Below are 15,149 nucleotides of genomic sequence, written 5' to 3'. Positions count from 1 at the left end.
AATAAACATTGAAGGAGAATCACAAGTTAAAGGCCAGCCTCAGCCAACTTATCAAGACCTTCTCTCAAAAAATAAAAAGGGGGCTTGGGTTTGTGGCTCAGTGGTAGAGCGCTTGCCTAGCCATGTGCGAGGTACTAGGTTTGATTCTCAGCACGGCATATAAATAATAAATGGTTTCAGGGGCTGGGATTGTGGCTCAGCGGTAGAGCACTAGACTAGCATGTGCAGGGCCCTGAATTCGATCCTCAGCACCACATAAATGAACAGAATAAAGGTATTGTGTCCAACTACAAAAAAAAAAAAAAAAAAAAAAGGCAGGATGAGGAATAAGAAATAATAATAAATCTCCAGCAATGCAGAAATTACATGGAATCAAAATCTTAAAATTTTGCAAAGGGAGTAAGCGATTATTACAGTTCAAAAGATGACAAAGACATATTAACCGATTATATGTATTTTTGAAATTTTTTAGTTGTCAATGGACTTTGTTTATATGTGGTGCTGAGAATTGAACCCAGTGACTCACACGTTAGGCAAGTGTTCTACCACCGAGTCACAACCCCAGACCACTAACCTATTCTTTTATAATCTGCTCTCAGAAACACCTCTATCAATACAACTTTAAGGTTTCTAGATCATCCATTCATCCAAGTTGTAAACCTGGCTTTATGTAAGCTCAGCATGCATAAGGGCCTAACTATGATCCTCAGCATGATCATAATCAAACCCTTACAACACAGGTCCAAACAGGAAAAGGTACAGTATCTTTAAAATTCCCCAATACAGCTTCCATTGGGCCTGCACATGATATCTCTATGTCCACTGAGACCCAGTAAGAAACAATAGCCCTACTATAGAAATGTACAGTCCACACAGCTTAATAGGCTGGGCCTTCAGGGAGATATGAGGCCAAAGGGAACTCCACAGTGGGATGAACCTGGGTCAGGATAGAAGGTGAGATGAGGGGCTCCACATTATCAATAGGAAAAAAGCCAAATTTCAGACAACATGAACATAGGACATAGAACAATAAACACCTTTATTACATGAGCTAAGACAGAAGGGAGGAGGACTTATTTGCCCTTCCGGGCTTTGATTTTCCTCAGATAGAACTCCAACTCCTTGCCTTCTAGAACATAGCCATCTGCTCGGCCACACTGTCCTGGTCTTGATGCAATGCAAGCTGTAAGAGATTATGTGGCCCTTAGTGAATGACAAGAACCCCCACCCACCTACATATATCCTCTGAAAAGATCCACGTTGTCTGGAATCCTGGGGGCAGGCATGAAGCCCACTGTCTCCTCAGATACATTTTATCATCACTTCAAGTCAGTAGCAGAACTGGACAAAGTTTTCATCACTGAGACAGCCCCCTCAATGCCTGGGCTTCCCAAAATACTCCTGAAACTTGAAGCCAAGCTGCAAGGATATGTGGATATAACCTTCCTACCCACAATTTTACATTTCACCTTCACACTAAGGTCTAATTATCATTAAACTCCCCTGATGAACCTTTCAGATAAACATGCCTGGCAGTCAAATCAACAGAGGGCACACTGCATCTTTGTGACTCCCATTTCCCCAATACAACAGCCATCTCACCAAGAAGCTTGCCCTGCTGGAACTGCTCCTCCAGAAGAGTGCTGATTTTAGCATTCTTCTTCCTTTCATCATACTTCTTTTGAATTTTCTTAGACCGCTTTTTGTTTAATATTTCTTCCTCCTCAGGAGTCTGAATAAAAAGGACACATATGGATTAGCTCAGGGAAGTCATCAGAACCTTCTTCAGCCCAATACCTGCCCTCCTCAGCATTAAAGGCATTCATCTCTCTCCCTTCAGCAGCAGAACTGGACAGAGTTTTCATCACAAGAAGGCTCAAGTCAGGCAGCCCTCCCCTAACCCACACAGGGAGTAGTACGTACCAGCTTGGCCCCCTTCTTGCGGCCCAGGGGCAATGCATAGTGGGACTCATACCACTGTCGGTATGGTGTGCTATCAATGAGCACAATGCAGTTCTTCACCAGGGTCTTGGTGCGGACTAGCTCATTATTGGATGCATTGTAGACAACATCAATGATCCTTGTTTTCCGAGTACAACCTGCTCACAAGAGAAATTCAGAATCAAGCCATATACCAAGGGCCAATTGGCCTTCCCTTCCTTTCCCAAGTAGGCACAGAAGGAGGGAACTCTACTTCACTCAGCCATGGTCATCAGCTCCTTTCCCACAATCCCATCTTTTCCTAGAGATGTTTGACAACCACCCTCTAAAGATCAGCTCCAATCCCTCAGGATATAGGCAGAATAATCGAGATAGAAAAAACTCTCTTGCTACCTCAAGGTCTTTCAGCAAAGAGGAACTTCCAAGTGCTTTGCTCCAGAGTATGCAGTTCTCTTCTAAAAACACTTACAAAAGCTTAGCCAGGCTTAGGTGTTAAGTTTCCACCCACTTCTGAAGGGCCCCACTCACACTCAGAGCCCCAGGAGAAGTTCCCCACATCCAGTCTCAAAGCACGATACTTCTTGTTGCCTCCTCGAACTCTGACAGTGTGTATCCGTCGCGGTCCAATCTGCAGAATACAAGGAGACAAGAACTAGGTTACCAAGGAAAGAAAGACAAGCAAGGGAGGGGAACCTGGGCTCAACGGAGGTAACTGTCAGTGTAACTATGACAAGTCCTTCCACTGGCAAGTGGCACACAGGTGACCAATACGGCCACAACCACGCCTAAGGATACTTTTTTCATCATTCTAGTTACCTCCTAAGAAAAAAACCTGAGACCCAACACAAGAAATGCCCACACTTCCAAGAAATGATCAAGTCGCTGCAGGCAACTGTCTCTATCAGACAGTACACTCGGGGGACCAAGTCCATAGACCATGCGTTAATTTAGCATTTATTCAACATATAAAGGTAGGGAGGCCGCGCAGTCCCTAACATCAGAACCCAAGAAAACCCACCACCACACAGACCCGAGTACATAACACAGTAGGGAGAAGGGACCTTTCAGGCAATAAGGCCCAAGCACGCACCTACCTTAGTGTTGGCAGCAGGGCGTCCCAACTCATACTTCCGCTTCTTGTGGTAGGGCTTTCTCTTGCCCCCAGTCTTGCGGCGCTTGTGCCAGTTATCCCGAGAGATGCCTGTATGTGGAAACGGGGACGGAAGCTTGAACGGCTGGGGCTCGGTGCCGGTGACTCGCACGCTCCAGACCTCCCGCGCCCGGCGGGCCGCACGCTCAGCTCTCCAAGGTTGGCTTCCCCACTGCTTAGTCGGCAATATGCAGCATTACCAAAGTGTCATCATACACGTGCGGCCCAGCCATTGCTCTTTCCCGCGGCAGCCATTTGATGCCGCTTGCACTCTGGCTCCTCCGTAGTACCCCCACCAAGCCCCCGGGACTCTAAAACCAACAGGCCACCCCCTTCACGGCCGATTGTGACCGGAGATCGGGGCGCCTCCAGTTCTAAACTCGCCGTGGGGCAGGATGGCGCTGGATTGAGGTCAACCCGGTCCTCAGGCCCAACTCAGAGAAACACTCACCCATGGCTCGGCGCCGGCTGGAAAGAGGAAACGCAAAGCTTCACGGTCCAGTTTGTGAGACCCTGCCCCGCCTCCTTTACGTCGCTTCCGGGCGACGTGACTTACGCCTGTGCGAGTCTAGCCAATGGCTTAATTCCGTCGACCCAGTGCTCTTGGCCGCCTGTAGGCAGACTCGGGGAACGTTCCTGGGGCAGTTTCGGGAGATATGGAGTTTAGGGCACTACTGAGCATGATTCTAATTCTGTTTTATTTTCTTTGGTGCCAGGGATTTAATTTAGAACCACTGAACCACTTCTCAGCCCTTTTTACATTTTATTTTTAAAAACGTAAGACAGATCGTTAAGTTGCTTAGGGCCTAGCTCAGTTGCTGAGGCTGATGGCTTTGAACTCGCGATCCCCCTGCCTTAGCTTTCCGAGCCGCTGGGATTACAGGCGGACGCTGTATTTACGTTTTTGAAAGATTAGTTTCAGAAGGTACTCCAGTGGTCTAGAATGGATGGTACTGATGAGGCGGCGTTGGGAAAGGCTGGAAGGCAGTGGAGACGGTAGACTTCGGTTTTGTTTCCAAGGGTTTGGTGATAGGTACATGTGGGTGAAGGAGAGGGAGTCAGCAAAAAATTCTTTTAGTATCTCTTTTGTTCAATTTGATGAATATTGGTGTCATTTAACAACACAGGGTAGGCTAAGTTAGCTGTTCTGGACGTGTTCATTTTTGAGATCTGAAAGAATCATATAAATGGCAATGACAGGTAAGCTGAATATTCATGTCTGGTCATCCTTATAGAAGAGATATAGACAGAAGGTGTTATTTCTGGTGCCACTTAATTACACTAAAATTCTATATCACCAATTGAATCTAATCTGACCTCCAGAGACATAGGAAGATAGATAATAGCCAAGTTTTCCGAACAGGCCAGTTTCAAATAGGCCCAGTGAAGTTCCCTTTGGTTTAATCCTTACCAAAAAATAACCTGATGTTAACCAATCAATTATTTTTTTATGATTCTGTCAGTTCTTTTCTGCCTATAGCACCAACTTCTGCTCAGCTCATTGGAACACATTCTATTTTAGAGAATGAAGTGTTGCTAATTAAGGTCTTTACATTTGCTATTATTTTGTCTTTGACACATGAAATACTGTGCTTTTGGGGTTTTTTTTTTTTTTTTGAAGCGTTTAAAAATATAAAAGCCATTCTTAGCTCATGGGCCTTGTCAATGAAAAGTGGTTTGCCAACCCCTAGCATTAAGAAATTGACAGCTGGGTATGGTGGCACACACCTGTAATCCCAGGACTCAGGAGGCTGAGTCAGAAGAATCATAAATTTCAAGCCAGCCTCAGCATTTTAGTAAATCCCTAAGTAATTTGGCAAGACCCTCTTTAAAAGTTTAAAAAAAGAAAAAGGGTTTGGGATTGAACCCAGTGGTAAAGTGCCCTGGGTTTAATCCCCAATACTGAAAGAAAAAAAAAAAAAAAGGTGACTGCCAGGCACAGAGGCTCTCACCTGTAATCCCAGCTCTTCAGGAGGCTGAGTCAGGAGGATCAAAAGTTTGAGGACAGCTGGACAACATAGCAAAACTCTGTCTCAAACTTAAAAAGGTCTTGGGGTCGGGGATGTAGCTCAGTAGTAGAGAAGTGCCTCATGCGTGCTAGACAAGCACTCTGCCACGGAGTTACAACTCTAGCTCCTTGATTGATTTTTATCAAAAACTATAAAGAGAATGGGAAGTTGAGAAATAAACAGTATGTAGACAATTATTTGAGAAGAATAACTTCAGAGGGGAAGATAAATTATATAGTGACTACAGAGGAAGAATGCAGAGGGGACGTTTTATTTTTTATTTTATTTTTTTTAGTTGTTGATGGACCTTTATTTTATTTGCTTATTTATATGTGGTGCTGGGAATTGAACACATTGCCTCACATGTACAAGACAAGCATTCTACCACTGAGCTACAACTCCAGCTGCAGAGGGGAAGTTTTTTAAGGGAGTAAACTGATGTATAGGTCCAACTACACTAAACTCCAGATTCTATCTCATTCCTCGGCAGGCAAGCACTCTACCACTGAGCCACATCCCCAGCCCTCTCTCTCTTTTGGAAGAGATTCAACATTATCCCTTCTTTATCTTCAGTTTCCACTAGGTTTACAGTATATTCAGAATAAGATCAATATTTCTTACCATGGCCTAGAAAACTCCGGGAGTATCAGGCCTCTGCTTATCTCTTCAACTGTTCATTTCCTACCATTCCTCTTACTCCAGGCATACTTACCTTGCTGTTCCTGTTTTCAGGCCTTAATGCTCTGACAGGAAAAGCTCTTCTCCCAAAGGAGGAATTAATTTCTTTCTTTTTTAAAGAGAGAGAGAGAATTTTTTAATATTTATTTTTTAGTTTTCGGTGGACACAACGTCTTTATTTTACTTTTATGTGGTGCTTAGGATCGAACCGGCACCCCGCCCATGCTAGGCGAGCGCACTATTGCTTCAGCCACATCCCCAGCCCCCTGGGAGGAATTTCTGAGCCTGCTTCCCCCTCCTTAGTACTGGGATTGAACCCAGGGGACTCTACCATAGAACTACATCTTTTATTTATTTATTAATTTATTTATTAATAATTTCCATTATTTAAGTTTTTTTTCACAATACTTTTATTCTATTTATTTTATTTTTATGTGGTGCTGAGGATCAAACCCAGGGCCTCACACGTGCTACGCAAGCATTCTACCACTGAGCTATAGCCCCAGCCTTCCTTTTATTTTTTGAGACAGGGTCTTGCTAAACTGTTGAGGTTGGCCTTGAACTTGCAGTCTTCCTGCCTTAGCCTCTCAGGAAGCTGAGATTACAGGTGTGCATCAACCTGCATTCCTGTGACTGGCCTGAGCCTGATTCCAAAAGTAGCAACACTCATCTTTCTCTACCCATTTAATACTGCCTCTAACATTTTTCATGCTTATTATCTGTCTTCACCAAAATACACATGAGGGTAGAAACTAAATTCTAAAACATAGAATAGTGTCTATCATTTAGTAAACACTCAATATCTAAATGACACAAATATTTGAGCAATTTGTTGTTCTACTTACACTGTGTTCACCCAGTTTTCCTATTAGATTTTGAAATACACCTTATTAATGCAATAAGTGGAAAAAACAATCACTTTGAAACAGAAAAAACACTTAACAAAATCCAGTACACTGCTGGGTGCAGTGGTTTATTCCTATAATCCCAGTAATTCAGAAGAAAGGTGGGAAAATTGTAAGTTATAGGCCAGCCTTGGGATTTTAATGAGACCCTGTTTTAAATTAAAAAAGGGTGGTGGTGGCTGGAAATGTAGTTCATCAGTAAAGCATCACTTGGTCCAATCCACAGTACTGCCAAAAAAAGAAAAAGAAAGAAATGCAATATGCTTTAGTTATAAAACATTCAATAAACTAGAAATAGAAATTTTGGATGGGGCAAAGGGGAGGGGGATAGGAAAGATTGTGAAATGAGATGGATATCATACCTAGGTACATGTATGATTGCATGAATGGTGTGACCCTACTTTGGGTACAACCAGAGAAGTAAAAAATTGTGCTCCATTTGTGTTCAATGAATAGAAGAGTATTCTGCTGTTATGTATAACTAATTAGAATAAACAAAAAAAGGAAAAAAAGACATAGTGTATTATTTTGGTTAGGAAATAAAGTATTGAAAACAATGTAAAAACAACTAGAAATAGAATTGAACTTCCTTGACCTGATAAAGACTGTCTACAGGTGGGCGTGGTGGTGCACGCCTGTAATCCTAGTACTTTAGGAGGCTGAGGCAGGAGGATCATGAGTTCAAAGCTAATCTCACCAACCTAATGAGACCTTGTCTCAAAATAAAAAGGTCTGGGATGTGGCTCAGTGGTTAAGTGTCCCTGGGTTCAATCCCTGGTACCCCTGCCCCAAAAAAGTATATAGTGATTCTCCAACTCTTAATACTAAAAGCTACTGAATTGTACATTTTACATATTATGGTTTATAAATTGTATCACAATAAAGTCATTTCTTTCACCCAGGAGCATTTTTACCACCAAACTAAGTTGCCAGCCCTTTTTAATAGTTTGAGACAAGGTCTTGCTAAATTGCTGATGCTGGCCATGCACTTGTGATTTTCCTGCCTTGGCCTCCCAAGTCATTGGATTACAGGTGTGTGCCACAGTATCTGGCTAGCTTTTTTCAAGGCCACAGAGTGCCATTTCTGTTAAGCTTGTGATTAGCCAAATTTTTGAATCCAGAAATCCAGAATGTGACACTTCAAATGTATAGGATTCTCTTACTACAAAGTAGAAAATGCCCCTATTTTTCAATCAAAGGGAGGGATTGAGAATACAGCTTAGTGGTAGAGTACTTGTCTTGCAACATGAAGCTCTGGGATGGATCCTTGGCACTGCAAAAACAAACAAAAAACCCAGGTTGAGGGCTAAGACCAGGTCCAGCCAACCCTATCATTCTCTGCTTTTTGTAGCAGCCTGCATAGCAATTGCTGCTTGCCATTCTCATACTGAGAGAATCCTAACCACATAAATGTGGTTCCTGGGTTTAAAACCCTTCTTTGTGGATACCTCATTATTTTTTTTTTTTGAGAGAGAATTTTTTAATATTTTTTAGTTTTCGGCAGACACAACATCTTTGTTTGTATGTGGTGCTGAGGATCGAACCCGAGCCGCACGTATGCCAGGCGAGCACGCTACTGCTTGAGCCACATCCCCAGCCCCTCATTATTATTTAGTTAGTTCATATTCCATGACACAGAATCTGGTCCTTCATTTTGCAAACTACTCATGGCCTATGCTTGGACTCTCAGTCCAACTTCTCAATTTTCCAGGACTAAACTGGTGTTGCCTTTCAGATCTTTTTCTGTCTAGTAAGTCTTTTTTTTTTTTTGTACCAGGGATTGAACCAGAGGCTTTTAATCCCTGAGCCCTTTTTCAAACAGGGTACTGCTAAATTGTTGAATGGCTTTGAACTTGCAGTCCTCCTGCATCAGCTTCCCAGAGCTGCTGGGATTATAGGTGTGCATCACTATGCCAAGCTCAAGTGTTTTCTTGTGAGGGTTCCCAGACTCTTAAAGTGACTTGAGCAGACCATAGCAGAATACTATCTCCTTTCTACTTATAATTCCTGTCCCTTATAGTATACTGGAGCTTACTATAAATAGGCTACAAATAAGGTAGAGATTGGAGTCTTCCACATGTTACTGATACTAGATGTGGATTGACCTTTTTTTTGGGTACCAAGGATTGAACTCAGTGGCACTCGACCACTGAGCCCCATCCCCAGCCCTATTTTTATTTTGTATTTTATTTAGAGATAGGATCTCACTGAGTTGCTTAGCGATTCGCTTTTTGTTGAGGGTGGCTTTGAATTCATGATACTCCTCCTGCCTCAGCCTCCTGAGCCACTGGGATTACAAGTGTGTGCCACCATGCCTGGCTGGGTTGACCTCTTAAGAAAAGTACAGAATCAGCACTACCCAGAAGCCAAAGTTTGTGTGAAGTACTTGTTCCCAGAAGGCTCAGACACATCCCAGTCTTTTCCCACAAACTACTCAAGAGGCTGATTTAATTTCTTTTGCTTTATTTGCTTTATTGTTAGACACGATGTACAAACATAAAACAGAAAGAACAGCGATACTCTTGGGCCTAAAAAACTGCAAGGAAAGCAGAGGTCCCTCCCAGAAACTTTTCTTAAAGTACAAGACATTTAAGTGCTCGGGCCAAGGGTGTGGAAGGCAGGCCAGAGCCAAAAGAGAAATGGACTAAGGCTTCTTTTCTCTCTCCTCAGAGCCAGAACAACCATGGGAAGCCTCCACCGGCAGCCAGTTTATGCAGGCAGGATGCTACCTCAGGAAAAACTACCAAGAAAGCACTTGATCTTGAGGGACTAGAAGGGCAATTTTACATGGTAACTAAAAGCACCTTTCTCCTGCTCCCAAATGAGGAAAAAGGAAAGTATAGTGCTTCCCACCCCAGCTGCCCTGGGCTGGATGCCCTCACACTTGGCATTGACCAAAACCTGCCCCAGCTCAGACCCTGACCAATTCACCAGGTGCTCAAAGTTGACTGAGGAGGGACAGGGAGGGGCAGGGTGGAGGCTGGGTGTGAAAACCAAACAGATCTTTATTTGCAGTTGTCACTGGGGCCGTTTCTTGCTGTTCATTTGTTTGCTAGCCTGCTCTTCCAGCTGCATGGCCAGGCGCAAAGCCTTGATGACATCTGGAAGGAAGGGGCAGTGGTGTATGAGGAATTAATGAGAATCTAAGAGGCCCCCATTCACTCAGGGCAGAGTTGACATCCCCTGCATTGCCCAGAAGCCAGCAGGTCACCACTGTCCAATGCACAGAAGGAGCCACACCCACCTTGAAAGGCTGAGAGGTGCTTGGCTTGCTGGGCCACAGCATATTCTGCTTTGTTCACAAAGGTCTCCAGATCATAGTCTGGTTGCTCAGATATCTCAGAGAGCTCAAGCCAGCCTGGTCCTTGCTGTAAAAACACAGGGAAGACCTTGTAGATTCAATAATGACCAAACACTTCAGCAAATTATTCCTGGGCCCCAAACATCTGCAATGCAGATGCCTGTGTAAGATGCCATACCTCTATCCATGGTCTATACACTCACTGTCTCCTGACCCTTTTCCCTGGGAAAACCTTTAATAATAATAATAATAATAATAATAATAATAATAATTATATATATTTAGTTGTAGATGGGGACAATACCCTTATTTATTTACTTACTTATTTATGGTGCTAAAGATCAAACCCAGTGCCTCACACGTGCTAGGCATGTGTTCTACTATTGAGCCAAACCCCAGCCCTGGAAAACATTTTTTGAAGGAAGAGTGTGGAGGATTTGACCTAGAGGTGTTTTATCATTAAGCTACATCCCCCTGACCCTTTTTATTTTGAGACAGGGTCTAAATTGCTTAGGGCCTTGCTAAAATGCTAAGGCTGGCTTTGAACTTGTGATTCTCCTGACTCCGCCTCCTGAGTCACTGGGATTACAGGCATGTGCCAATAATACTCAGCCTTTAAAAAAAAAAACCAGTCTTGGGATGAACCCAAGGCCTTGCACATGCTAGGCAAGCGCTCTATCACTATACCCTTGGCCACAGTGATATATCGAGAACTCTATGAGCAGCTAGATGTGGTGATACATGCCTATAATCCCAGCAGTTTGGGAGGCTAATGGCAGGAGGATCACAAGTTTGAGGCCAGCCTGGGCAACTTAGTAAGACCCCGTCTCAGAATTTAAAAAAAAGTGTTGGGTATCAGCCCCCTCTATCATGTTTTGTTCTGACCACATTATTGTTAAAAGTGTTATGTCCTTTCAAACCTCAGTACCCTGAACACTCCAGGAAGGCAGGACCTCCCTAAACCTTATCTTTCACAGTCCAGCCTCACAAGTGCTTCAAATTCTTGATTCCACTCTGTATTCCTCAGAGAGACCCACTGTTAAGATACACTTTTGTGGCCTGGGGATGTGGCTCAAGTCGTAGCGTGCTCGCCTGGCATGCGTGTGGCCCAGGTTCAATCCTCAGTACCACATACAAACAAAGATGTTGTGTCTGCCAAAAACTAAAAAATAAATATTAAAATAAATAAATAAATATTTAAAAAAAAGATACACTTTTGTGTATCATCTGCCAGTTAACTCAATTCAATGTTAGGCACTATGCTGATGCCTTATAAGCATGTCACATAATCCTTAATGACACCATCCTGTCTTATCCATTTTAGGGATGAAGAAACTGAGGCTCAAGTAAGCAAGTAAGGCTAAATGACTTTCACAAAGAAATATCACTTTAGGGCATACTACCTGTATCTGATGTTTTAGGTCATGGTTTTAGTATAGGAACTGGAACATTCACTGAATAAATAAGATCTCTGCATAAATGACTCTTTAAACCCTCATTCAGGAGCATGGAGGAAGGAGACTAGCTGTAGCTAGGATGATGCAGGAAATTCTATAGTGTCAGGCTGGAAAAGAGGGTGGTGTGGTAATTAGCTACACTAGGAGAACACTAGATAGGTAGAGATTTAGGAATGCCTCTTATAATCCCAACCTAAATTCCTGTGGGAACAGAACTCCAATCACATTCCAGATGGATATGTGGTCTCTTCCTGTCCAGGGCCTGTTCCCACCTGAATAATCTCCTTGAGCTCTTCCATGGCCCTCTCCTCCAGCTCCCTGATCTGTGTCATGGCTTCATTAAAGCTGGACATCTGGGAAGATAGTTCCTCCTCCTCTTTGGAGAACTAATGAACCAAAATGAGAGAGACAACAGTATGCAGAGTGTGGCCAGTTTCCACTTCAGCAAGTCATGCTTCCCTCTTGCCTGGCCCCACCAGCCCCCTTACATTATTGCCTGTGATCAGCGGCCCATTAGAGCTGGCTTCCATCTCTTCTGTTTCCATTTGAGTTGGCTGCTCTCCACTGGGCCCACTGTGGGGACTCAGCTCCTTGACTCTGAGGAAATAAGAAGGTCTCAAATCCCATGGCAGCCCCTTACACTCATCACAGGAGAGCAGCACCACTTAGGCTGCAAACTGCCTTCAGTCAAGAAGAGGTGGCATAACCTGAAGCTAGACAAGACTCACACACTGACTGTAGGGAATTGGGATGGATCTAGCACCTCCCACCTCCCACTAAGTCAGAGACAGGTATAGAGTAGACACTGGGAGCCCCCAGTCTCCTCCTTTCTCATCAATGTTATTCCTTTCCCCATCCCACCTGGCTGTAGGTCCTCATACCTGTCAGCATATCTTAGTGTATTTAAAGTATATTCACAGGAGCTTATGCCTGGTGAGATCATGGCAATCTACAAAAGAGGAAAGGGTGGTTTAGAGATTCAGAATTACAGGGTGAAGGTGCAAGACAGCTTACTCCTGGAGTAAATGCCAGGAGACCTACGTGGTAAGGTAGGAGGACTCATTTAGCACCCATGCTGTGCTAGGCAACTTGCCCCATTGGGCAAGTTAAACACTTGCAAATTAAGCTGTTTTAAAAATTGGTACCTGAGGGCTGGGGTTGTGGCTCAGTGATAGACTGCTTGCCTAGCATGTGTGAGGCACTGGGTTCGATTCTCAGCACCACATACAAATAAATGAATAAAATAAAGGTTCATCAACATCTTAAAAAAAAAATGGCACCCTGCCTTTTTTTTTTTGGTACCAGGGATTGAACCCAGGGCGCTTAACCACTGAGCCACATCCCTAGCCTTTTTACTTTTTATTTTGAGACAGGGCCTCATAGAGTTGCTTAGGACCTTGCTAAATTGCTGAGGCTAGATTTGAACTTGGAATCTTCCTGCCTCAGCCTCCATAGCCACTGGGATTATAGATGTGTGCCACTCTGCCCAGGTCCAGGCTGGATCCTTTTGGGCTCAAGTGATTCTTGGCCACACTAGTAGCTGAGTAGCTGTGACTATAGGTTATTACCATGCTTGGCTTGGTTCTCTACTTTTAAAGGCACACCTAATTATCTTTTTTTTTTTTTGTACCAGGGATTAAACCCAGGGTTGCTTAACCACTGAGTTACATTCCCAACCCTTTTTATTTTGAGACAGGGTCTTGCTAAGTTGCTGAGGCTGGCTTTCAACTTGTGATCCTCCTGTCTCAGTCTCTTAAGAGTTGCTGGAATTACAGACATGTACCACCACACCCAACTAACTATCTTTTGCTTTTTTTTATCCCCTCTACCAAGGTTACATTCCAAAGTGCTGTAGCTCCTATTGGAAATTTCAGCTCACCCAGGTTGTGGGATAATGCCTCAGGGAAGAGAGTTTAGAGCTTAGTCAAAGGGGTTGAGGGGTGAGTCAGTGATAGGCGTGCTTGCCTAGCATGTCCAAGGCACCAGGGTATTGGGGGTTAAAAAAAAAAGAGCTTAGTCAAAAAAGCCCTCCTTCTTCATGAAAAGGCAAGAGTGAGGCTATTCCTTGGAGAGGAGAGATGACAGGCCTCACTTAGAAAGACTTGGGAGATAAAATAGGGAAGGGGATAACAAGTTAATAGAGACAATAGCTTCATGCTCCAGTCTATTTCCTAGACTGGGAGTCAATAAACTTGAAGGAAGCCCAGAAAGACTTAAGCTTCCCCTTAAGTCTATCTTCTGAATTCTGGGCCTCTTTTCTCACTAGGTAAGGTAGGAATGACCTCTCCCAAAATCAAGACCTGTGTCTTTACACAGTAAAGGGAGTAGATCCTTTCTTCTCTGCCCGGGTGGGCAGTGAAGCTGTTGCTGAAAAGCAGGGTGTAGAAGCCCAGTGAAGAACATAGTGATGATCTGGGTTCAGAGGCACATATGTATTCAGGAGGTGGAGGCAGGATTGCAAATATGAGGATGGTCTCTCCTCAACTCAGTGATGACCTGCCTCAGATAAAAAAATAAACAAAATAAAGGCACTGTGTCCATCTACAACTAAAAATATTAAAAATAATAACAACAATAAAAATAAGGTGGGCTCAGTTGGTAGAGTGCTTGCCTTGCATTCATAAGGCCCTGGGTTCAATCCCCAGCACTGCAAAAAAAAAAAAATAAATAAAAAAATAAAAAAATAAAAAATTAAAAAAATAAAAAAATAAAAATAAGGGCTGGGGATATAGATCACTGGTGGAACATTTGCTTAGAATGTGAGGCCCTGGGTGGTTCAATTGCCAGCACCACACTTGAACACAAACACAAAGAGCCTAGGAACACAGGCAGCCCGAGGTGCTGAGTGGGAAGCTCAGGGACAGTATTAAATGTTTCCTTGGAAAGCAACTCTCCTCTGCATCATCATGTCCAAAGTGGCATTACTCACCATGCAAGTCCTTGAATTCTCCCCGATAAAGGAGTCCCTCAGCACCTGTGTCAGCTTGCTCTCACGGAATGGCGTATGAGCCTTATTTTGTCCCAGGGCTCTGATGCACTCCTGTGGGACAGCAGGAACAACTGAAGCTCCTTCTTTCCTTTTGTGCTGTCCATTCCCTCCCATCCCAGCTGCACACCAGGTGAACCACCTCTAGCTAGCCTCTGCTACCTTCAGGGCCAGGAGACTCTTGTTGATTTCAGCGCCTTCCATGCGGGTCTGCCGGTCAGCACTGGAAGTGTCTGCACCTCGCTCGTTTCCTGCCAGATCCACCAAAGAGAATTTGCCATGCACTCTCCCTTTGGCTCGAAGAATAATCTGGAAGCAGGCATGGGAGCGGGAGGAGTTGGAGTTGGCAAATGTCTGCCCAGAAGTCCTGTGGCAGAGGAGGGCAAAGAAAGGACATGAGCTTCTAGGGTCACAAGCTCCCAGGGCACCCCAGTCCACAACAGGAGAGATTCTAAGAAGTCCTGTGTCTGCCTGTTCTATACTTCCATTCTGCCCTCCCTAGACAGTAGTTCTCTCTCCATCTCTGAACCTGGGGATAAGAACCCAGGGAAGAATGAGCTGCCTCTGCTGCAGGGCACACACAGTGATGTCATGAACTACTTGTCTGAACTTGAGGGCCCTGCATAGGGCAACCCCTCCTTGGCCCTCCATAGCTACCCAGCAACCACTGCACCATGCCAGCACTTCTTTCCTTTTTGGGTATTGGGGCCTGAACAGGCACA

General features: G+C 44.1%; 2 protein-coding genes, 1 long non-coding RNA gene and 4 other non-coding genes across 8 annotated transcripts in view; 1 reads left to right on the top strand and 6 right to left on the bottom strand.

Annotated features, from left to right (window-relative positions):
• Nucleotides 1–1,015: 1,015 nt before the first annotated feature.
• Rps8 (ribosomal protein S8) lies at nt 1,016–3,656 on the bottom strand. Its single transcript, XM_005317950.5, has 6 exons — nt 3,543–3,656; nt 3,036–3,142; nt 2,470–2,569; nt 1,924–2,099; nt 1,603–1,732; nt 1,016–1,183 (listed from the first exon to the last, which is right to left on the bottom strand). The coding sequence occupies exons 1-6, from the start codon at nt 3,544–3,546 to the stop codon at nt 1,074–1,076; spliced, it is 627 nt and encodes a 208-aa protein (XP_005318007.1). The 5' UTR covers nt 3,547–3,656; the 3' UTR covers nt 1,016–1,073.
• Nucleotides 1,298–1,366, bottom strand: LOC120891064 (small nucleolar RNA SNORD38). The gene has a single exon (XR_005735496.1). It is a non-coding gene; the product is annotated as a small nucleolar RNA SNORD38 (small nucleolar RNA).
• Nucleotides 1,802–1,872, bottom strand: LOC120891066 (small nucleolar RNA SNORD38). Its single transcript, XR_005735497.2, has one exon. It is a non-coding gene; the product is annotated as a small nucleolar RNA SNORD38 (small nucleolar RNA).
• LOC120891067 (small nucleolar RNA SNORD46) lies at nt 2,651–2,755 on the bottom strand. The gene has a single exon (XR_005735498.1). It is a non-coding gene; the product is annotated as a small nucleolar RNA SNORD46 (small nucleolar RNA).
• Nucleotides 3,231–3,310, bottom strand: LOC120891058 (small nucleolar RNA SNORD55/SNORD39). The gene has a single exon (XR_005735489.1). It is a non-coding gene; the product is annotated as a small nucleolar RNA SNORD55/SNORD39 (small nucleolar RNA).
• A 10-nt stretch (nt 3,657–3,666) lies between the features above and the next one.
• Nucleotides 3,667–15,149, top strand: part of LOC144368026 (uncharacterized) — a 25,702-nt gene continuing 14,219 nt past the window's right edge. The window contains exons 1-2 of the long non-coding RNA XR_013427749.1: nt 3,667–4,291; nt 9,354–9,473. This is a non-coding gene — a long non-coding RNA (uncharacterized LOC144368026). The remainder of the gene's footprint in view (nt 4,292–9,353; nt 9,474–15,149) is intronic.
• Nucleotides 9,130–15,149, bottom strand: part of Kif2c (kinesin family member 2C) — a 22,841-nt gene continuing 16,821 nt past the window's right edge. For both annotated transcript variants that reach the window (XM_078026147.1, XM_078026148.1), the window contains 7 exons: nt 14,590–14,794; nt 14,371–14,481; nt 12,323–12,390; nt 11,930–12,038; nt 11,714–11,827; nt 9,928–10,051; nt 9,130–9,784 (listed from right to left, as the gene is read on the bottom strand). In XM_078026147.1, coding sequence (XP_077882273.1) covers nt 9,702–9,784; nt 9,928–10,051; nt 11,714–11,827; nt 11,930–12,038; nt 12,323–12,390; nt 14,371–14,481; nt 14,590–14,794 — 814 coding nt within the window. In that variant the 3' untranslated portion in view covers nt 9,130–9,701. The remainder of the gene's footprint in view (nt 9,785–9,927; nt 10,052–11,713; nt 11,828–11,929; nt 12,039–12,322; nt 12,391–14,370; nt 14,482–14,589; nt 14,795–15,149) is intronic.

Source organism: Ictidomys tridecemlineatus, chromosome 11, assembly GCF_052094955.1.
Source record: "Ictidomys tridecemlineatus isolate mIctTri1 chromosome 11, mIctTri1.hap1, whole genome shotgun sequence".
Classification (NCBI taxonomy): domain Eukaryota; kingdom Metazoa; phylum Chordata; class Mammalia; order Rodentia; family Sciuridae; genus Ictidomys; species Ictidomys tridecemlineatus.
Note: the sequence above shows the minus strand (reverse complement) of the source record. Positions and strands in the feature narration are given on the sequence as shown.

What these genes read in the sequence shown, in the direction of transcription:
- Rps8 (XM_005317950.5), bottom strand. An exon ending in CTTCTCCTGGGGCTCTGAGT is followed by an intron (nt 2,100 to 2,469) that starts GTGAGTGGGGCC and finishes TCTTGTGAGCAG; the next exon opens with GTTGTACTCGGAAAACAAGG. An exon ending in CCAGCAGGGCAAGCTTCTTG is followed by an intron (nt 1,184 to 1,602) that starts GTGAGATGGCTG and finishes AATCTCTTACAG; the next exon opens with CTTGCATTGCATCAAGACCA.